The 24,634-nt window shown below is 44.4% G+C and overlaps 1 protein-coding gene across 3 annotated transcripts in view; it reads right to left on the minus strand.

Annotated features, from left to right (window-relative positions):
• Positions 1–21,544: 21,544 nt before the first annotated feature.
• MDM1 (Mdm1 nuclear protein) overlaps positions 21,545–24,634 on the minus strand; it is a 53,873-nt gene continuing 50,783 nt past the window's right edge. For all 3 annotated transcript variants that reach the window (XM_040409616.1, XM_040409600.1, XM_040409610.1), the window contains one exon: positions 21,545–22,690. In XM_040409616.1, coding sequence (XP_040265550.1) covers positions 22,581–22,690 — 110 coding nt within the window. In that variant the 3' untranslated portion in view covers positions 21,545–22,580. The remainder of the gene's footprint in view (positions 22,691–24,634) is intronic.

The raw sequence follows: 24,634 nt of genomic DNA on the forward strand, positions 1-24,634 counted from the left end.
AGTCTCGGTGTCGGCCACCCCCACTTTGAAATGACCACACCCCCACAGTCTCTCGGTAATTCTGCCGATCTTCAGGTATCTTCGTCCCCCCCAATTCTGGAGCGGGTTCACCCTTACAGTCTTTACCTTTCTATAACAGTCTCTTGGTGTTGGCCACCCCCACTTTGGAGTGGCCACACCCCCACAGTCTCTCGGTAATTCTGCCGATCTTCAGGTATCTTCGCCCCCCCCAATTCTGGAGCGGGTTCACCCTTACAGTCTTTGTCCCAACTTTCTTCTATTCAACGTCTGTTTCCATCTTGATGGGTGCAGTTCTCCCGTGGACAGATTAATAGGTCTTTACAAGGCAGGTCAAACTCTTAAGCGGTGATGTCATGGTACCTAAATTCTACTGCGGAGAACACCTCCGCCACACTACACCTCCAGCCCTTCCCTTAAGAACCTCACCGTTCCAGGGTTCAAGGTGGCAAATGAATGATGCCTGTCCCTATCGTGACCTAACCTTATCCCCATTCACACAAAACACATGTCACATCCCTCCCAACACCACCAAATTCCATTAAATGTGTGTACCCATAGAGACTCATGCAACCTGGCATCTCTCTACACCTCCAAAGACACAGGTAGGTCGCAGACCCCTGTGTCAATGGGAAACGACTATAGGATGCAAATGTGTACAGCCGAATATAGGCTGTCACACATTTGTACCTAGAGTGTCTATGGGTACGCAATCAACCGACAAACAAAATCAATAAATACAATGTGCTATGGGGTTTCAGGGTAGTACAAGTTATACGTCCCGAACCCTCATAGGAAACAAAGTGTGTCCATACAATATTTGGCTACAGGAACAATGTTAGAGTTATGTCCTGAGCCTCCTCCTCCGGATAGTTCTGTAAAGTTCTGTCTGGTTCTGGTGTATTTGGTCAGTAAGTCCCTTGACCCTCCGATTACGATGACCAGAACCAGAAGAAGTTTCACTGGGTGAAACAAGTGAATAAGTTCTTCCACCCGAACGTCTCCCAAGTCTTCCTCCAGAGCCTTAAATAATGCTCCCGCTGGATTGTGGCACAGTCTTCTCTAGAACACCTCTAGGTAGAGGTCGCTTCGTTGCCAAAATCCAGTGGGATCCTCTGGAGCCTCACAAAAGTGTCAGGGGGAATAGCTGGTCTCTTCTGTGGCATCTCCTGAGTTTTTCTTCCGCTCCATATAAAATCACACCTATGGCAGAAGAAAATACCAGGCGCTCCCAGGGGAATTTCTCCCCTAACAGTGCAATTAATGTGAAAATTTCCAGCACCAATACCTTTGACCCATGGGTAGAGAAAGGCATTGAGCTGCCCTTTATCTCACAGGACCCCTCGTTATCCCAACACTGGTGTCTTAACACCGTACCTTCAGAGGATTGCATCCTCTGCTGCACATCCCTCTGCACCAACAGATAAGGATGGCCACCCTACTAGGTTGGGATAACTGGAGTTCTGTGGACAAAGCACCATCTTGTTATTGATGGTACCGCATCCCTGTCCACTCATGTGCACCCAGGCTGACCTCCCCCTGTGATCCCATCCTGTGGGGGCCCGCAGAACCAATGGCATAGTTATGCCCTGGCTCCCCAGGACCCCACAACACAAGAACACAGTCCACACTCTGCTGCCCAACACTCTGCGTCCAATCCCTATGAGAGCTGTGCTACCTGACCGGACTAGAATTAGTGCGCAACACAACATTACACCAATGTTGTCTGTCCGCCCCAGTCCCCAGCGCAACACAGCCCTACCGAAAACCTGGAGCACAACAGCGTTATCTGTATCGATCCGAGACCCTGGCTGCCCAGAATAAAATCACATCATCCTTTGTGTAGGATTTCCCGTGTGAAATTATCTGCTCGCAAGCCTATACGTTCTCGATCCACAGTATAACACTGTTCCACTGCAAGGGGACACAGAATGAAACAGACAGCAGATGGGACTTACACCACTACATAAATCAGCATGGTGGAACACATTCGTAGACAAGGACTACCACCATCAACATCAAGAAAAACTCACAAACAGATAACAGAAACACACAACATGGACATACACAGGGAACACACGGTGTAACAAATAGTACAGGGGTGTCAAATGTTGCCTAGCCTAGCTTGGCCACTCTGACCCCTCAGCAGCTGGTGATGCTGCCGAGAGGTAACCCCTTTATGGCCAAGCTGACTAGACCCCACTGCCCAATTTGTTACCTGGCTGATACTGTTGGACACATTGCAATTACCTGCACCAGGGCAATTCCTTGCAATGTGTCCTTTGTTCCCACACCTGAAACACGTGACTTGGTTTCCTGTCCTGTGTGTTATGTTCCTATCTGTTTTGCAGTGTCTCGCTATGTGACCTAGGCCACCACAAGCAAAACATCTGATGTTTGCTCTGCATGGCCCAGCTCCATCTACACTGCATCCGTGCTCCCTTCTCCTGAATTGTTCCATCCTCAGGGACGCACTCTTCACCACAGTTCTTTTTCCCAAAGTCAGGGAAAAATCTCTGTTAGTCTGGACCGGCTTGACCTGATGATTAGACCGGTCACAGACTACTCTCCCCCCTTGTGGCCCTGCACAGGGCAACATTTTGGGAGATTCCGACCCTGGCTTTATGGAAAAAGAAAGGGCAGGCACCAACTTGGTGATAACCTGTTGCATGCCAGACATTAGCTGGGACCTTACAGCAACCTGAGCCTTCAATTTGGCTACCGTCACGTCAGTAGAGGCAGTCCGCTCCTTGAAGGCTTTGACTTCAGTATAAGACTGAGTCAACTTAGCCTCAATTTCCTCCTTCTGCCTCTGCAGCTCTACCAACTGTGACTCTATCCTAGCCACCTGCGCATCTCGGTCAACAGTAGACTGCACATTCTCTGCCAGCTGCGCCTGCAATGTCGAAACCTGGTCCGAATTACTGGCACAGCACTGGCAGTGAATGGCCGGAGGAATTGTCTCCGTTGACCGAGACACCAGCGCAACTTCCTTTGGCTTACAGATGCTAGCCTCAAACGTATGAACGAGTTTGGCCAGCATCCGAAGCCGTTTGGTGGCCTTGTTCAAAACCGTCCGTTTGTTAACACAAAGCTTGTCGTAACTACAAGCCTGTGCTAACAAATCGGACCACAGCATTTCTGCTGACTTGTATGTAGTGGGGAGGATGGGGTTAAATGTGCTGTGTTTGCTCAAGTGTTGCAGTGTGGGGAAGTCCATACTCACCGTTTGATGAGTGTCCATCTTCTCCTTGGCGCCGTACCTCGCAGCTGCTTGGAAGAAGTCAATTTTCCCGGATCGCCTCTTCCCGACCAGCCTGACTTGTACGCCGCTCCCCCGAAGATGGATCTCCTTCAGTGATGTGTCTTCTCCCTTGCAATCACTTGAGCGATGCTTGTTGGTGCTGTACTTTTCCGTGTCTTCTTCTCTTACCCCAGCGACGGTGACCGTGTAAAGCAAATACAAAAGTATTAATTCACAGAACAAATTATAGATTCTCTGCAAAAGATTTTGTTTTATTTCTGGTACTCTAAGGGAAGTATCGCTTCTCCTGTACGAATTATCGGGTCCTAGACGCTCAGACACTCCGCTGACCGTGTCTCTCCTGCCCGCTAATTCACAGTACTAGCGACCCTCAACCTTAAGACCAAAAATAAGCGCAAAATCCACGCAGTGGGCCTGGCTCGCCAATGTAAAGGGGGAATATTAATCACCAATATTTATGTAAATATCGATAATTAATATTCATAAATGGGAGGAGCCATCTATTGATGACTCCGCCTATTTATGCCTTTATATATATATAACACACAATACCTTTGCTATGCTCTACACTGATCACTTATGCTAACTGCATGCGCCTTACTAACTCGCTACCGCTAACAAGTACACGCTACACGAAAGGGTACAAATATAACAGTATTTATTACACCAAGCAATACACTAACAATACACTACGCACGCAGTACACTACAATACACTACGCACGCAGTGCACTACAATACAGCACTAAATATACCATCCGTAACTACACTACCCATTCCCAATTCTACCCATCAACTAACTATACAATTCACACATTCAAGTATATGAACCCACCCCACCTGACTATTTACTGTCCCTACGGGGTATGACGAAGGGTTAAAAGGATTTGTTTGCAGAGCAGAAGCATGCTCTACAGGACCAGGGTAACCACTAGGGGTTAATCAGGGTTAGGGTTCCAGGGGTCAGTAGGGGATCAGAGGATATAGGGTTAACCAGGGATCAGGGTAATAAAGGGTTAATCAGGGGAGGTGGTGTGGATAGTGGTGGATCAGGGGTTATTCAGGGTACAGGGGTCTATGGGGGGGGTGAACCAGGGGAGAGTAGGCACACAGGGACCAGGGGAGACCAGGGGAGACCAGGGGAGACCAGGGGTGACCAGGGGTGACCAGGGGAGACCAGGGGTAACCAGGGGAGACCAGGGGTAACCAGGGGTGACCAGGGGTAACAGGGTTAGGATAAAGGGGGTGATACTTAGGGTTCTGCTCGTCCGTCCAGGGGTGGAGATGTCCGGCAGGGTCCCTCTTCCTGAGCGCAGGATGCGCTCTCCTCCTGAAGGGGGGGTAAGGGCTGCAGGGGTTGGGTCCGATCGGGTCAGCGCAGGACGCGCTCCTCTATAAGGTGGGGGGGGGGTGTCCCGATGTCCTGAGCGCCGATGCGCTCTCCAGTGGGGGCCCCGATCCTCACCCCCTCGGAGGACGAGACGCGTTCCTCCACGTGGAGGCCCAGAGCCTAAGCGCCGATGCGCTTCTCAAGGTGGGGGGGCCCTCTCCTCCCTCTCCGAGTGCCAGGGCCGCCGGATATTTATCCCCCCGGCGGCCCGCACTCCCGCGCCACCAGGGGGCGCGCGCGCGCACCCACACCACAGTGCAGGACACGTGGGCCGGCGCGGTGAGATGACGTCACCGTGCCTGCCCGCGCGTCCCTGCACGCGCGCCGCGTGCACTTGCTGACAGGCGGGAGATCCTTTGATCTCCTGCCTGTAGCTCCCAGCATTCCGGACATCGCAAGGGAATTGCGATGCCAGAATGCACATAATAGAGTGAGCGGAGGTATCTCCTCTCTCTCTATTATGCTTAATTATCTCCAGCAGGACTGCAGATAATTAGAACAAAAGGATTCAAATTCTATTGAATTTAAATCCTTTTGAGGTCACCAGAATGACCGGACCTTGTCCGGTCATCCTGGCGCCTTCACTCAGATTACATCAATGTAAATGCTTGGGGCACATTTACATTGATGCATCTGTGTCCATGTAAGGAGGGGGGGGATTTATATGGTATGGGGATATGACAAGGGGGCATAATATGAATATACATGTGTATCGATGCTTGGGGCACATCCATACACATGTATACATTAGTCATACTTCTAAGGGGGATTATATAAGGAACCACATTAATATATATATATATATATAAGGGGGCACATATAATAAGGGACACATCACAAGCCCCTACATCAGGGGGCACAAGCCCCTACATCATAAGGGGGCACAAGCCCCTACATATATTAAAAGGGATCACATATATCCCACAGGGGCCTTCATGAGCCCCTGTGGGCCACTAAGGGCAGATGTGCGCAGATGCTGGGAACATCCGCGCACATCCTCCTATAACGTGATTAATGCATGCATATATATCATACATGCATGCACGTGTTTTTTTGGAGAGAAGTGGCTTCTTTGCTGCCCTTCTTGACACCAGGCCATCTTCCAAAAGTCTTCGCCTCACTGTGCGTGCAGATGCGCTCACACCTGCCTGTTGCCATTCCTGAGCAAGCTCTGCACTGGTGGCACTCCGATCCCGCAGCTGAATCCTCTTTAGGAGACGATCCTGGCACTTGCTGGACTTTCTTAGACGCCCTGAAGCCTTCTTAACAAGAATTGAACCTCTGTCCTTGAAGTTCTTGACGATCCTATAAATTGTTGATTGAGGTGCAATCTTAGTAGCCACAATATCCTTGCCTGTGAAGCCATTTTTATGCAACGCAATGATGGCTGCACGCGTTTCTTTGCAGGTCACCATGGTTAACAATGGAAGAACAATGATTTCAAGCATCACCCTCCTTTTAACATGTCAAGTCTGCCATTTTAACCCAATCAGCCTGACATAATGATCTCCAGCCTTGTGCTCGTCAAAATTCTCACCTGAGTTAACAAGACGATTACTGAAATGATCTCAGCAGGTCCTTTAATGACAGCAATGAAATGCAGTGGAATTTTTTTTTGGGGATTAAGTTAATTTTCATGGCAAAGAAAGGCTATGCAATTCATCTGATCACTCTTTATAACATTCTGGAGTATATGCAAATTGCTATTATAAAAACTTAAGCAGCAACTTTTCCAATTTCCAATATTTATGTCATTCTCAAAACTTTTGGCCACGACTGTACACCTCATCAGATCTAAAACAGCTAGGTCAGCGCTAAAGCCTGCCCATCACCGGGAACACTGCTAGGTGAAAGCCTATGACATGCAGTGTAAGTTTGTAAACAAAAAGCCTTTGCCCTCCGCAAAATGCTCCGATGCTCATATCAGAGGGACTGCCTGGGTGAAGAAGGGGATAGGTCCGGGTTCAGCTCTGAAACAGAACAACACCTTTAAGCATGCTATATAATGTGCAAAAGATAGACTGCATAATTTCTTAATGAAGATACCATAGAAACATACCAGAATGCGCAGAGTAAGCTTCAAAGGGAGAGATTGTTCTACTTCAGAAAAAAAGGAGAGAGTGTTTCCTGGGAATGACTGACACATATAAACTGTGTTGTCCTCAGAAGAGTGACCACACCGAAAGGAATCCGTGTATAAGGAAACAGATTCACTATTGAAAATCTTATACCCATGGGTGTAATTACTAGGGTAGCAGGCATGGCTATGGGACCCAGTACCTAAGGGGGTCCCTCTTCACTCAGACATTCAGTATGTACAGTTAGTCCTGTTATCAGACAGCTTCAAAATGAGTGCACAGCGTGGACAGGCAGCAGGCAAAGAAAGTAGGATGCTTGGCTGATTAGCTAGAGGTGTAACCAGTAGGACAAAAGAGATTGTGATCCCACTGTATAGAGCGCTAGTGAGACCACATCTGGAATACTAGTTCTGGAGACCCTACATACAAAAAGATGTAGATAAAATGGAACTGGAACCCAGAAGGGCTACAAAAATGGTGGAGGGTCTTAAGCATAAAATATACCAGGATATACTTAAAGAACGTAAAGGGGTTATCCAACCCCTATAATGACCTCCAAAATGCCTGGGCTCCTCACACAGGTTATTCTTACCTCGTTTACCAGGATCCGCCTCCCTTCTGAGCCTCCCTAGCATTGCTAGGGTGACGCTACCCAGGCTCGTTCCTATCTCGGCCTGCTATAGGCTGCCAACGCCCCAGTCCCCCCTGTTTTGATCCATGTGACGGGGAGATGCAGCGGCGGCCTGAAAGAGTGGTTGAAGATTGGAACAAACTTCCAGCACATGTGGTTTGGAAATCTACAGTAAGTGGATTTAAACATGCCTGGGATAAATATGTGTCTATAAAAAATTATAATATAAGGGCAGAATAGATGGACCAGGTGGTCTTTTTCTGCTGTCAATCTTCTATGTTTCTAGTGATGTATATGGACAATTAAATAGTGCATTATATTTTGCATCTCCATGCGTATTATCATACTATGTATTCACTGTGCACATTATCCCATTATTTCAACATCACTTTGTGCATTATCCCTATGCATTGGGGAAACCAACATAATAATAAGCTTTTCATACTGAAATTGGTCATGGTGGAATGGGTCCCAATTCCAAGCATGTACACCACATCAAGATATGTACTGTATAAGAAGGGTGCCTAGAGAAGAGATCCTACTGAACGTAACTTTATTAAAGTTTGCATCTGTGACGCTCCTATGAACATTGTAAAATTTTCCTCTGGAATTTGACACTCACCAATGCTTCCAGAAGAGCTATTTGGCCTGCTGATACAATCCAAGAACTATTACTGCAATTTACTTATTTATTTCATGCAGTTATATATTCCGCAGAGCTTTACAGACATTAGCATCACACTGTCCCCAATGGGGCTCACAATCTACGTTCCCTATCAGTATGTCTTTGGAGTGTGGGAGGAAACCCATGCGAACACAGGGAGAACATACAAACTCCATGCAGATGTTGTCCTTGGTCAGATTCAAACCTAGGACCCCAGCGCTGCAAGGCAGCAGTGCTAACCACTGAGCCACCATGCAATCTGCATTTCTCCCTGGTTCACTGTTTGGCCCTCAAGTAGATAAAATTTTAGATTCCCTGAAAAACAGCAAGGGAATCAACTTCACAGACACTAAGAAGAGGGAACCATTAGATTATTTTTGAGGGCAAAGAAGAAGAGTTAATTTCAGGCCCATCCAGAAATTTTCAGATCTTTTAACACCAAGTATATGGGGGTGCAGATAGGGGACAGACAGAGAAAAAATACATTCTCTTCTATAAGGTCCAAGACCATAAGTCACTTGGGTCTCCTCAACAATAAGAAAGATTTATGTACTTGAATTCAGAGAATTCTTTCCAGATGTCTGTGATCTCAAACATGGAAAAAGAAATGAAGGAATGAATTTATCAAGACTAGTGTTTTCCATGCTGGTCTTAAGTCCTTTTGCTGCTGCTGGAGGAAGCGCCAAAGTTATAGAGAGGTGCAGGCCTCTACATAAGTTTGGCACTTCCTCTAGCAGGACGTCTGACTTAACTCTATGTCAGCTCCCTTGCTGGTGTAGAATTAAGAAATTCTATATTAAAAAACTATTATAAATGAGCCATAAAATGATAAATGAGCCAGGCCTGCTGGCCCATGCACTTGCCCATACCACGCTCCCTGTTCTTTCCAATTTGGAAAAGTTGTGTGAGCGGAGAAAATTCGCAGATTTTGCCCCAAAAATGTCCTGCAACAAAATCTGCAACTTTAATATGCCACTACTGTGTCATACAGTATATAGTTTAATAAATGTCAGCCTCATTCTTTCTTCATCTCCTCCAAGGATTTTTGGGGAAAGGCGGTATTAGAAAACATACTATTTTCAGATAAAGGTTTCTAGTGAAGAGGAAATTCAAAATAAAGACTATTCAATCATTTACGGTGTTGTTGTAGAAGAACGATATTTTGGACACTATACATCTCTCATATATCTGTCTGTATATCCCCATGTTACCCAGCCACAGGAGATTTCTTAAAATCACAGTATATATAAACTTGGACATTATTCTGCTGTCATTCATCTGCTCCCAGAGTTTTTACCAGGATCACAGTAATTTTAACAGGGTTCCTAAGGATGCAAGGTGTGACTGTCATCCCATAGTTCGATGACTGTTAGGTAAAGGTGTCCCCCAAACAGCTTCCAATTAATCTGCATGCAATCATGCAGCTGTTACAAGATCATGGCTTCTGGATCATTTACAAGAGGTCACAGCCAGTCCTAACTCAAGAGCTGAAATGCCTGGTTTCATCATAAACTCTTGTCAGCTAGCAACAAAAGTTGTCATCAGAGAAGAGAGATGCATTCATAAAGAGGACCACCTTTTTCCTAACTCCAAAGTGTCTTTTTATTATGTATGTGCACTGAAAAAAGAGAAGTATGTATAGCTTCTCAAATAAACTCCCAAAAGATCAAATAGCACTAATAAAAAAAACCAAATGGAGGGAAAGGGAGGTAAAACTTAACTTTTAGTATAAAAGTAGACAAAAAAGTGCACTACATCAAAAAACATTCAAACATAAATATGACAGCATACTACAGAGCCACCTGGAGATGGCAATACCAAGGTAGAAGGACCATTGAACACAATAGGAGAAAAAAAAGAAAACAATTAGAATGATCTCACTAATATTGAGGCCGCCGTGGTATATTCCGTAGGCGAGAAGCAGGCGCACATTCCAATAACTGTCAGAAGGTTTCCCAAGGTCCTTGTAGCGACATCGTATGCTTCAATGGATGCAGTCAGGTGGCTCTTCACCTCTGGTATAGATAGAACACCGGGAACAACTACCCCTCGAAAGCCCTAGTAAGGGGGAAGGGGGCTAGGAATGCCCTGCCTATTTATACAGAGCAATTTCCTAGTAAACCGTCAAAAAAATGGTTCCCGACGTGCCACGTTTTAACTCGTCAGGGGAAATACACAAAAAGAGGGGGGCTTGAAGAAGGAATTGAAAAATGGATTGAATAGAGCTAATATAGAGCTGGAAAGGGCAAGAATTCACGCGTGAAAAAGTATGCACTAATGGGGATGGAAAAAAATTGACGTCCCTCACAAAAAACTCCCCTGGGGTCAGTGGACCACAGATCAATTATTAAATAAATAGAAAAATAATACATACATGCCTGCCAGTGGGATGGAACTATATGTCTGCACGCCAATGCTGGCGTTTGGTGAGGCTGTTTAAAAGGCCGCGCCCTGCGCGCCTGAACCATGAGTCCACCCCTCCAGTCAGGTGAGTGGATCACGTGAGCGGCGCACAGCGTCACGTGGGATGTGGCACCCGGAAGCGCAGCGCCCCGTGGAACTCAACGTCGGTCACGTGGGGCGGGCCTCAACAGTGGGGAAGGCGAGCTAGATGCCTAAGCAATCTGGACGCCAGGAATAGACCTGGCGCCCACGCAGTTGCAAATGGGCATAGATAAAGAATGCCCAAGTCCTAAAAAAAGTGGGCGGAGCTTGTTTGATGATGAGTTGACCGTATTTAGATACAAAGACAATGAGCAGATGCAGACAAATATGGACATTAATAAAGAGAGGACATCTTGTAAAAAGAAAAAAGTGCTAATGAAAAGGAGAATATACATAGGTAAATAGACTAAGGCAAACCCTTAGTCAAATATCAAATATAAAGATGAGTATGCCATTACACAAAGCAGCCAAAACTAAGTTGCTCATTAAGTCCCTGTGGAGCTGTGGTTTTTAGATAGTAAATCCAACAGACCTCTCTTTGCAGGATATCTCTATCCCAATTGCCACCCCTTCTGGGTGGGAACACTCTATCTATGCCCATGAAAGAGACCCGGGCCCCACCATTGTGACAACATTGAATGTGTTTGGCCACCGGTGTGTCCTTTATTTTGGCAATATCATTGAGATGTTTGCCCACTCTTTGGCGAAATTCGCAGATCGTCTTGCCGACATATTCTTTACCACACTCACAAGTGAGGTGGTAATTAACACCTCTTGTTTTGCAGTTAATCGATGTAAATACCTAGGTTCTGACATAAATTCCCCACCCCCGACACAATGAGACTACCTTTTAGAGAGGACACCCACTTGTGTAATTTTTTGAGGCAATAAAAGGTGGACATACGTAGAAAAGCAGGTAACAAACCATCAAATAACCAGAAGGCGAACTTGATCCAACTTATCACTACATATGACAGGGCGGCAGCAAAGGTACGGGAGATTGTGAATCAGCATTGGGGCATTCTCACCATGAACCCTGACCTGAAAGAAGTTATACAGGTGAAACTCGAAAAATTTGAATATTGTGCAAAGTTAATTTATTTCAGTAATGCAACTTAAAAGGTGAAACTAACATATGAGATAGACTCATTACATGCAAAGCGAGATATTTCAAGCCTTTATTTGTTATAATTTGGATGATTATGGCTTACAGCTTCTGAAACCTCAAAGTCACAATTTTGAGGTACCCTTTGCTCAGGGGTATGGATTAATTAGCTGACTAGAGTGTGACACTTTGAGCCTAGAATATTGAACCTTTTCACAAGATTCTAATTTTAAGCTGCATTAATTCAATTCCTTTTAATTAGAATTACTGAAATAAATGGACTTTTGCACGATATTCTAATTTTTCGAGTTTCACCTGTAGGTGCTTAGCCACATATCACTTACCGTCCTGTTAGGAGCTTGCAGGACAGATTGGTCCATGGTGAATTTGTACCATTAGGACCCCAGGGTAGCTCATGGTTACAAACGGACATTAACCACTTAAGGATCACAGGTTTATACCCCCCTAGTGACCAGGCCCCTTTTTACAAATCGGCACTCCACAACTTTAACGGTTTATTGCTCGGTCATGCAACTTGGCACCCAAATGAATTTTACCTCCTTTTCTTCTCACTAATAGAGCTTTCATTTGGTGGTATTTCATTGCTGCTGACATTTTTACTTTTTTTGTTTTTAATCGAAATTGAACGAAATTTTTGCACTTTCGGTTGTAAAAATTTACAAATAAAACGACATTTCTATATAATATTTTCTCTAAATTTATTGTTCAACATGTCTTTGATAAAAAAAAATGCAATAACTGTATATTTATTGGTTTGCGCAAAAGATATAGCGTTTACAAACTATGGTACAAAAATGTGAATTTCCGCATTTTGAAGCAGCTCTGACTTTCTGAGCACCTGTCATGTTTCTTGAGGTGCTAGAATGCCAGGATAGTATAAATACCCCACAAGTGACCCCATTTTGGAAAGAAGACACCCCAAGGTATTCCGTGAGGGGCATGGCGAGTTCCTAGAATTTTTATTTTTTTGGCACAAGTTAGCGGAAAATGATGTATTTTTTTTTTTTTCTTACAAAGTCTCATATTCCACTAACTTGTGTCAAAAAATAAAATTTTACATGAACTCGCCATGCCCCTCACGAAATACCTTGGGGTGTCTTCTTTCCAAAATGGGGTCGCTTGTGGGGCCCTAAAGCGTGAGAAGTAGTTTGGAATTCAAATGTGTAAAAAATGCCCTGTGAAATTAAAAAAAGGTGCTCTTTAGAATTTGGGCCCCTTTACGCACCTTGACTGCAAAAAAGTGTCACACATGTGGTATCGCCGTACTCAGGAGAAGTAGGGCAATGTGTTTTGGGGTGTATTTTTACATATACCCATGCTGAGTGAGAGAAATATCTCTCTAAAAGTCAACTTTTCCCATTTTTTTATACAAAGTTGTCATTTTAGAGAGATATTTCTCTCACCCAGCATGGGTATATGTAAAAAGACACCCGGAAACACATTGCCCTACTTCTCCTGAGTATGGCGATACCACATGTGTGACACTTTTTTGCAGCCTAGGTGCATAAAGGGGCCCAAATTCCAAGGAGTACCTTTTAGGAGGGCATTTTTAGACATTTGGATTCCAGACTTCTTCTCACGCTTTAGGTCCCCTAAAATGCCAGGGCAGTATAAATACCCCACATGTGACCCCATTTTGGAAGGAAGAATTCCGTGAGGGGCATGGCGAGTTCCTAGAATATTTTGTTTTTTGGCACAAGTTAGCAGAAAATGATTATTTTTTATAAAAAAAAAAATTTCTTACAAAGTCTCATATTTCACTAACTTGTGACAAAAAAAAAAATTTTACATGAACTCGCCATGCCCCTCACGGAATACCTTGGGGTGTCTTCTTTCTAAAATGGGGTCACTTGTGGGGTATTTATACTGCCCTGGCATTTTAGGGGCCCTAAAGCGTGAGAAGAAGTCTGGAATATAAATGTCTAAAAATTTTTACGCATTTGGATTCCGTGAGGGGTATGGTGAGTTCATGTGAGATTTTATTTTTTGTCACAAATTAGTGGAATATGAGACTTTGTAAGATAAAACAAAAATAATAAAATCAATTTCCGCTAACTTGTGCCAAAAAAAAAAAAAATCTTCTATGAACTCAGCATGCCTTTCAAAAGTGATCTTTATAGCGCCGCAGCGATTTTACGGTGTTTTTGCAGTGATCATAAAAAAATATAATTCTGTCACTGCGGTGGGGCGGACTGAACGCAAGTGTGCGCACAAGATCAGGCCTGATCGGGCGAACACTGCGATTTTTTTGTAGAGCCTATAGGACATGTCCTATTCTTGTCCGCAGTTGCGGAAAAGAAAAGGCATTTTCTATATAGTTCTGGCAATGTGCGGATCCGCAAAATGCGGAAAACACATTGCCGGTGTCCGTGTTTTGCGGATCCGCAAAACACATATGGAGGTCTAAATGGAGCCTTACAGGGGGGTGATCAATGACAGAGGGGTGATCAGGGAGTCTATATGGGGTGATCCTGAATGGAGCCTTACAGGGGGGTGATCAATGACAGAGGGTGATCACCCCATATAGACTCCCTGATCACCCCCCTGTAAGGCTCCATTCAGATGTCCGTATGTGTTTTGTGGATCCGCGGATCTGCGGATCCGCAAAACACATACGGACGTCTGAATGGAGCCTTACAGGGGGGCGATCAATGACAGGGGGGTGATCAGTGACAGGGGGGTGATCAGGGAGTCTATATGGGGTGATCAGGGGTTAATAAGGGGTTAATAAGTGACAGGGGGGGTGTAGTGTAGTGGTGTTTGGTGCTACTTTACAGAGCTGCCTGTGTCCTCTGGTGGTCGATCCAAGCAAAAGGGACCACCAGAGGACCAGGTAGCAGGTATATTAGGCACTGTTATTAAAACAGTATCTAATATACCTTTTAGGGGTTAAAAAAATCGCATCTACAGCCTGCCAGCGAATGATCGCCGCTGGCAGGCTGTAGATCAGCTCGTTTACCTCCGGTTCCTGTGAACGCGCGCTCCTGTGTGCGCGCGTTCACAGGAAATCTCGCGTCTCGCGAAATGACGCCGATCGGCGTTAGTGTGACCTGGCAGAGCCGCCGCATTGACGCCGATCGGCGTTAGCGAGACGGGAGATGGTTAAGGGCTACTACAGATGTAGTGGCTGTATTGTCTGTGAAGGTTCTCATTTATCCAGGTCATGGTATATCTGTAAAGAATAAATCAAGGCAACTGGACTAAGAAACCTACAGTAAGTCCAGTTGCCTTGATTTATTCTTTACAGATAGTGGCTGTATTGCATGTAAGTACATCCAGACTGGTAAAACCTTTAAAAGTAACATTACTGTGAGAGAATATACCATTTGTCATTTCATTAACTGCAAAACAAGAGGTGTTATTTACCGCCTCACTTGTGAGTGTGGTAAAGAATATGTCGGCAAGAGGATACGCGAATTTCGCCGAAGAGTGGGCGAACATCTCAATGATATTGCAAACATAAAGGACACACTGGTGGCCAAACACATTCAATGATGTCACAATGGTGGGGCCCGGGTCTCTTTCATGGGCATAGATAGAGTGTTCCCACCCAGAAGGGGTGGCAATTGGGATAGAGATATCCTCCAAATAGATGTTTTGTTGGATTTACGATCTAAAAACCACAGCTCCACAGGAACTTAATGAGCAACTTAGTGTTGGCTGTTTTGTGTATTGGCATACTCATCTTTATATTTGATAGACTTTGGGGGTTTGCCTTAGTCTATTTACCTATGAACATTCTCCTTTTCATTATCATTTTTTTCTTTATACTGATGTCCTCTCTTTATTAATGTCCATATTTGTCTGCATCTGCTTTATTATATATATCTTTCACTTAATACATCCATATTATATTTTCTCTGCTTCCCCATAGTCTTTGTATCTAAATACGGTCAACTCACTGCCAAACAAGCTCCGCCCACTTTTTTAAGGACTTGTGCATTCTTTATATATGCCCGTTTGCAGCTTCAGGGGCGCCTGGTCTGTTCCTGGTGTCCCAGTTGCTTAGGCACCTAGCCCGCCTTACCCACTGTTGAGGCCCACCCCACATGACCGGCGTTAAGTTCCACAGGGCGCTGCACTGCCGGGTGCCACGTCCCAGGTGACGCTGTGCGCCGCTCACGTGATCCACTCACCTGACTGGAAGGGCGGACCCAGGGTTCAGGGACCAGACGCCAGCATTGGCGTGCAGACATACGGTTTCATCCCATTGGCAGGCATGTATGTATTCTGTTTACTGGTAGTCCGTTCCCACTGTGGGGCACCAGTATAGGGCAACTTTATTTATTTAATAATTGATCTGTGGTCCACTGACCCCAGGGGAGTTTTTTGTGAGGGACGTCAATTTTTTTTCCCTCCCCTTAGCCCATTAGTGCATACTTTTTCACACGTGAATTCTCGCCCTTTCCAGCTCTACACTCACCTAAAGAATTATTAGGAACACCTGTTCTATTTCTCATTAATGCAATTATCTAGTCAACCAATCTCATGGCAGTTGCTTCAATGCATTTAGGGGTGTGGTCCTGGTCAAGACAATCTCCTGAACTCCAAACTGAATGTCAGAATGGGAAAGAAAGGTGATTTAAGCAATTTTGAGCGTGGCATGGTTGTTGGTGCCAGAAGTATTTCACAATCTGCTTAGTTACTGGGATTTTCACGCACAACCATTTCTAGGGTTTACAAAGAATGGTGTGAAAAGGGAAAAACATCCAGTATGTGGCAGTCCTGTGGGCGAAAAATGCCTTGTGGATGCTAGAGGTCAGAGGAGAATGGGCCGACTGATTCAAGCTGATAGAAGAGCAACGTTGACTGAAATAACCACTCGTTACAACCGAGGTATGCAGCTAAGCATTTGTGAAGCCACAACACGCACAACCTTGAGGCGGATGGGCTACAACAGCAGAAGACCCCACCGGGTACCACTCATCTCCACTACAAATAGGAAAAAGAGGCTACAATTTGCACGAGCTCACCAAAATTGGACTGTTGAAGACTGGAAAAATGTTGCCTGGTCTGATGAGTCTCGATTTCTGTTGAGACATTCAAATGGTAGAGTCCGAATTTGGCGTAAACAGAATGAGAACATGTATCCATCATGCCTTGTTACCACTGTGCAGGCTGGTGGTGGTGGTGTAATGGTGTGGGGGATGTTTTCTGGGCACACTTTAGGCCCCTTAGTGCCAATTAGGCATCGTTTAAATGACACGGGCTACCTGAGCATTGTTTCTGACCATGTCCATCTCTTCATGACCACCATGTACCCATCCTCTGATGGCTACTTCCAGCAGGATAATGCACCATGTCACAAAGCTTGAATCATTTCAAATTGGTTTCTTGAACATGACAATGAGTTCACTGTACTAAAATGGCCCCCACAGTCACCAGATCTCAACCCAATAGAGCATCTTTGGGATGTGGTGGAACGGGAGCTTCGTGCCCTGGATGTGCATCCCTCAAATCTCCATCAACTGCAAGATGCTATCCTATCAATATCGGCCAACATTTCTAAAGAATGATATCAGCACCTTGTTGAATCAATGCCACGTAGAATTAAGGCAGTTCTGAAGGCAAAAGGGGGTCCAACACCGTATTAGTATGGTGTTCCTAATAATTCTTTAGGTGAGTGTATTTAAGTTGATTTTACACTATTAACACAATTTGGTTCACAAAAAAAAAAAACAGATCAAGAAAATTAAAGTCTTTGTAATCATAAAATAATGTGTATAGCTAGCAGACACAAACCTCGATTGACCACATTCGTCTAAATAAGAATTTATTTCTCATTGGTTACATTATGGCTTGTGGTCTGCTATGGTTTTCACAAGAAATTGAATCTTTCGGTGTAGATATTTACAGGCAATACATCCAGGAAAAGGTAAGATCAATGTAACCGTCAAGTCTCGGGGGATGTTTTTTCAATCATGACCATGTGAAAGCTAAAACAAATATTTTACAAACCAATAAATATACACTAGAATTATACATCAAGAATATTTATTAAGAATTCAAATACAGAAAACGTATATATCACGTATAAAAAATAAAAATTGTTCAGTTAAGAATCTATAATGCCACTAAATATACATGTACAACTAATATCCATGTAGTATAATACATGAAAATCAAGTCTCAACTGGACTTGAGTAGATATCTTGCAAATGCTATCCCCACAAATTTTGAGTCTTCCTTGGATCAAGGCGATTGACTACACTGGGTATATAAATGTGTATACATACTACAAAAATGTTTCTATCGTTAAAGCCAGCCGACAGATTTTTTTTCTCTGACTCTTATAAAATATGCAGTTTGGCAAAGTTGCCTACTGTTTCAATGGGAAAAGGAGAGTAAAGATGTGCTAGTGGTTTATCCCCAACAGGAGCAAAGGACAAAACTTGCTGAAAGCCAATATGACCCATCAATTTTGCCAAAGGAATTTGCTATCAGACTTTTGTTCATCATTCATAGATGAGTGATATCTGCCAAGGACATCATTCATAGATTAGTGATATCAATATCAGATAAATTGGTTAGGGTGGCTGCACACGGTGAAGATAATCTGCATGAAATCTGCATTAAAACTGCACAAAAAATGCACATAAATCCACACTATTGTAGTTTTGGTGTGTTTTTTGTTGCGAATTCTCATGTGGATTCTCTGCCAACTGTAGGTGACAGGCCTCCATAGGACAACCACAAATTAAGCTAAGACTGTAGTTCTATTGTCTGACCTGAAATAAATCAGAATTTTGCATATTGTAGCCTCCTGGGGCAAAGTAGGGTTGGGCGATATACCGGTGTTTACGATATACCGCGGTACTAAAAAACGGCGATATCGCTGTTTCCTAATCACCAAGGTATTTTGTGATGTCATCGCTTCAAAAACTACGTCCGCGGCCGCCCACCCCTGCATCATTATCTACCAATTGCTTCCCGCAGCGGCTGACCAGGCTCCTCCTCGCTTGCTCCCATGGTGCAGTCTCCGCCCACCGACAGCTAACGTCGGGATCAGATGACGCCCAGGCTGAGTTGAGCAGCGCAGTACAGCAGAGAGTGGCGGGAAAGTCAGTCAGAAGAACTTAGTCCCACACTCCGTCCGACTCCGACCCCCACAGAATTCACGCCTGCGGAGAGAAGAGACCCTATATATCATAGCTGCCGGACGGGCAGCTATTAAAGGTGTAATGTCTCTGCCTATCTCTATCATATTACCCCAATTATATGTCTTCTGTCCAACTGGCTTGGCCCACTCAGTCCTTCATGCCTGCCTGCCTGCAACTAGCTGCATGCGCCGCACTGCACATTGAAATAGCAGCCAGCAGGCAGACAGGGAATGAGCCATCATGAGTCCCTCCCCCATGACATGACCAACAAGAAGGAATTACTGTATGGTGGTGGCAGGCAGGTCACAGTCACAGAAGTGGCCATAAGACATAGGGGGCTGCCCCCATACTGTGGCTGCTGCCCCCATACTGTATGTAATGTGTCCTTTTGTGGCTGCTGCCCCAATACTGTAATGTCTCCTTGTGGCTGCGGCTGCGCTACCGCCCCCATACTGTAATGTCTCCTGGTGGCTGCTGCCCTCATATGTCTCCTTGTGGCCCCCCTTACAGTATAATGTCTCCTGCTAGATGCCAGCCTGCCCCATACAGTATAACGTCTCCTTGTGGCCACCCATACAGTATAACGTCTCCTTGTGGCCCCCATACAGTATAACGTCTCCTTGTGGCCCCCCATACAGTATAACATCTCCTTGTGGCTGCCACCATACAGTATAACGTCTCCTTGTGGCCCCCATACAGTATAACGTCTCCTTGTGGCCCCCATAAAGTATAACGTTTCCTTGTGCCCCCATACAGTATAGTGTCTCCTTGTGGCTGCCCCCATACAGTATAACGTCTCCTTGTGGCCCCCATACAGTATAACGACTCCTTGTGGCCCCCATACAGTATAACGTCTCCTTGTGGCCCCCCATACAGTATAACATCTCCTTGTGGCTGCCACCATACAGTATAACATCTCCTTGTGGCCCCCATACATTATAACGTCTCCTTGTGGCCGCCATAAAGTATAACGTTTCCTTGTGCCCCCATACAGTATAGTGTCTCCTTGTGGCTGCCCCCATACAGTATAACGTCTCCTTGTGGCCCCCCATACAGTATAACGTCTCCTTGTGGCCCCCCATACAGTTTAACGTCTCATTGTGGCTGTCCCTATACAGTATAACGTCTCCTTGTGGCTGCCCCCATACAGTATAATGTCTCCTTGTGGCCCTCCATACAGTATAACGTCTCCTTGTGGCCCCCCATACAGTATAACGTCTCCTTGTGGCTGCCGCCATACAGGATAGTCTCCTTGTATTTATCGTGATATATATTGTTATCGCGATAAATTTCTTAATATCGTTATCGTCTGAATATTTTTGATATCACCCAACCCTAGGGCAAAGGAGGGCTAAAATAAAGTTTAAAAAGTTGAAATTTTTTTTTTTAAATATAAGAGTTTTTAATATTAAAATAAAAAACTGTAATGATCAGTTATAATATGTATTATTTATAATTATCAATAACCATCACAACATTCCAAAAACACCTGAACTATTAAAATATAAAAATATTTATTCCATATGGCATTACAGAAAAAAACATTAAAATGCACAATTTTTTCATCACTTCACTTATCCCAAAATATTGAATAAAATGTGATCAAAAAGTCACACACACTCCAAAATAGTATCAATAAAAACTACAGATCGTCTCACAAAAAATGAGCCCCTACACAGCCCCGAGAAAAACTATATAAATACGGTATCTTTGCAATCGTACAGAGCCAGAGAATGAAGGACACAGGTCAATTTTACCACATAGGGAATGCTGAACAGACAAAACCCGTAAAACGGTGGCATTATTGCATTTTTGACCAAATCCACCCTATTTGGAATTTTATTTCTAGCTTTCCACTACATTGTATGGTGGCAGTAGAAAGTACAACTTGTCCTGCAAAAACAAATCCTCATATGGCTATTTGAACAGAAAAATAAAAAAGTTATGGTTCTGATAAGACAGGGAAGAAAAATGATAATGCGAAAACAAAAAAATCCAGTATTCAAGAGGTTAAAATCTGTATGGCAGGTCAGTTACCGAACCTAATAAAAAAAAAAGCAAAGTGTGTATGAGATTGGTTAAATCTCATTCACTTTGCTGGTACCGTATTATGCTGCGGTGTCCCTGCACAAAATCTGCATAGAAAACCCGCTCGTAATCCACACTGTGTGCAAATACAAGCAACTAAACAGAGAACTTTTGCTGTTTTCACTGGCAAGACTAGAGAGATAGACCTAAGCTTTTCAAAAATGCTGCAATGAGTATGGGCTCATTGCCTTGTGTTCGCTCTGGTTGTATCTGGCCTACTGCACCTTGAAGAACTTGTTTAGCTTTGGGGCTTGTGTAGCTCCATTTATATGAAGCAATCACCGTCACCATATGAGATACAACAATCATAATGCAATTGTTCGGTCACATACAGTTTCATTATTGTTGGCAGCACAAAATATAATCAGCCAACAAACTAATATTTGCTTGTTTTTCAGCTGATCAGCAGGAAGGAATGTTTATTTATCTGATCATTGGTCTGTGTTAATGGGCCTTAAAGGGGTTTTCCCATGAAGAATATTCTAGTTTTCAAACCAGAACCGGGATCTGAATACTTTTGTAATTACATTTAATAAAAAAATTTGCATAGTCACTGAGTTATTCAATAAAATGTATTTGTATAGCACCACCTGCTGTTTGTTCTTTTTCTTATTTCTTTGACCTGCTCACTGAGATGGCCGCACATGCTCAGTTTCATCCTTCAACTGCCCCCTGAGCTGTGATAGGGAGAGCTGAGACACGCCCCCTTAGCTGCAGCAGAAAAGACCCCCCCTCCTGAGCTGCTAGCTTGAAATAAATCTAGCAGAGCAATGATTTGGGAGATCTCTGGATCCATGTAAGGTACAGGTCTGGTTCTGGCTTAGAAAGAGGTCGTCATGTACTATATGATGTCTGATTTTCATTTTTTACATTAGTCATGAGATAACACCTTTAAGACATGGTTATCATAGTTTTCTGGCATGCAAAATGATAAAAAAAAAATGGTATATTGTAAAGTAATGTGTTAATTAATAAAGATATGGCTGACGCACACCCTTTACCCACACAAAAAAAAGATAATTGTACACCGTGTCTTCATTACAGAGTAATTTAGAAAAATGTGGTATTATGTGAATATCTTTTAAGGCGGCTCCGGTTGTTAGAGGGAACCCGTGACACTATAGGTGCAGCCCTCTTAGAGGGCAGCATGTTATAGAGCAGGAGGCGCTGAGCAGATTGTTATACTGTTTTGTGGGAGAAGATTCAGTGTCACTTGTCTTTTAGCCATTTACATCTCTGCTCTTTCTAGGCTTAGGAGTTATGTGGGTGGTCCTGATTAGTGACTGACAGCTATTTTTGTATGCACACACATCAAGTATGACCGCCCATATTACTCAAAAAAGACTAGAAAAGGCAAAGATTTAATTTAATACATTACAAGTTTTACTGAATCTTTTCCCAGAAAACTATACATCAATCTGCTCAGCTTCTGCTCTATAGCATACTGGCCTTTAATAGGACTGTACCTACAATGTCACAGGGTTCCCTTTAAATCCACTCTGAATAAGAATGTTTTTGGCTGTGCTTTACCACTGTTATGTTTTCACTGCCATAGAAAATTTTCTGCATAAAAACTTTAAATGTAGTTTCAGAAGAATCACAAAATCTTTATGGTTACAATTCCAGATCAAGGTTATAAACAAAAAGGAAAAAAACATCTTAAAAAAAAAAATATATATGTAATATTGAAATGCAAAAAAAACCATTAGCACACTTCTTTCAAATCTATCACGATTGCTCTTAGAAATAAATGCATTCAGCAGCTGACTTGTGCTGTCACTTTTTTCCCCAGAACGACTGTTTTCTTTTCTGTGCACGCTCTAAAACTTGAGACGCCAGAGAACTCGAAGCTGCTGATCTAGCAGATATTTGCGAAAGTCGGTCATCTTGGGACAAAAAAAAACAGACAACTGTTGTTAGAGCCAATTATTTTGGAGTATTAAAAATGTATAACATGCTCACATGTACAGTGCATTTCATGGGTAGTACTTTTCAATGGGGCTAATCCACATGCAGCACCCATCTAGATTTCTGCATAAAATTAAGTGACATATTACTTCTTGATGTGGATTTCAAATTTGCACAGAAAAAAATCTGTGGCTGTACGAATAGCAACACATTACTTTTTCCTTAATTATGCCCTCCTTTGAAAACAAATCTCTAATTAAAGGGTTTATCCAACATTTTAAAATAAGCTCTATCTCTTAGGCCTCATGCACAAGACCATTGTTTGGGTCCGCATCCGAGCCGCCGTTTTGGCGTCTCGGATGCGGACCCATTCACTTCAATGGGGCTGCAAAAGATGCAAACAGCACTCCGTGTGCTGTCCGCATCCGTGGCTCCGTTCCGCGGCCCCGCAAAAAAATAAAAATAACATGTCCTATTCTTGTCCGCGCTTTATATTGCCGGCGCCCGTTCCGTTCCGCAAATTGCGGAAGGCAACACGGGTGGCTTCCGTTTTTTGCGGATCCGCGGTTTGCGGACCGCAAAAAAAGGAGCGGTCGTGTGCACGAGGCCTTATATATATATAAAAGTGAGTCTGTCTGGACATTCTTTATGCACAACCAAACGACTGGACCGATCTTCACCAAATTTGGCACACAGGTACATCAGGTGTCCGGGAAGGTTTTAGACCGGGTCTCAGCTCTCTAGGACGTACCGTTCCTGAGATATTCCCAAAAAATTTGCCCCTCAATACAAGCCTGCAAGTCTTTCTCTTTAAATCCCAACTGCTATAAACACAGTTGTTAACCTGTTTGGATACAGGGCGTGCCGGTACGTCCTATGTATTTCCGATCACCGCCGCTCGGCGGGCGGTGATGGTAACCCAGTGCCTGCTCAAATCATTGAGCAGGCACCCCCCCCCCCCCCCCCCCCCCCCCGTGTAGGCGATCGCAGCAAACGGCAGGTCAATTCAGACCTGCGGTTTCCTGCGTTTCCGGGTTATTCGGAACTCTGGGGACCTAATAACCCGTAACAGGATCGGTGGTGTGATAATACACCACCAATCACCATCCTGCGATCCTGAGAGGTGATGTGACATCACCTCTCAGGATCGCTCTCATTGGTCGGCTGGGCGGGCGGGCATTTCAAATTGCATCAGCGCTCCTCTTTCCTCGACTCACGGACTGAGCTGTGTCAGATCTCCAGCCAGCACCCCCATCTGAAAAAATCTCAGGATCGTCAGCCAGCACCCCCATCTGTCCCCAAGCACCACCAGGTATTTAGGGAAAGGCTAGGGACAGGTTAGATTAGGTAGGGATATTTAGGGAAAGTTAGTGGAAGAAAAAAAAAAACGTTACTGTTTGCATCACCCTAAATAGGGTGTCTGGGGTCCACAGCACAGCTGTGTGACCCTAGACTCCCCAGGGGTGCTGCAGTTTGCCCCCCTGCCGCTCCCCCCCACAACTTTTTTGGGGCGCAAGCAGTTTTTTTTTTTTTTTTTGTGTGTACGCTGACTGTGGCCAGCACCACTGTTAGCGCATTGCACACCCCACCGCTGATCAACTTCGGACGTTTTTTTTTGCCCTATTTTTAGTTAGTCTTTTTTTTTTTGTCTGTTAGGTTTAGGGTAAGTTCGCGAACACCCGTGCCCCTACACACACTGAATAAAGATTTACACGCACGCACACACACACTCCCCTATGGCCCGCCGGATGTTATCGGCCAAGGAGGCATACGCCCAGCTTGCCTCCGATTCCGAGAGTCCCAGTGAGGACGAGGATGACCCCCCTTTCCTTTTGTCATCCGCGTCCTCCTCATCATCTAGCAATGATGATGAGCCCCCAAGGCAGCGTAGACGCCGCCAGGTGGAGCAAAGGGACCGCCAT

This window comes from Bufo bufo, chromosome 1, assembly GCF_905171765.1.
Source record: "Bufo bufo chromosome 1, aBufBuf1.1, whole genome shotgun sequence".
In the NCBI taxonomy this organism is placed as follows: domain Eukaryota; kingdom Metazoa; phylum Chordata; class Amphibia; order Anura; family Bufonidae; genus Bufo; species Bufo bufo.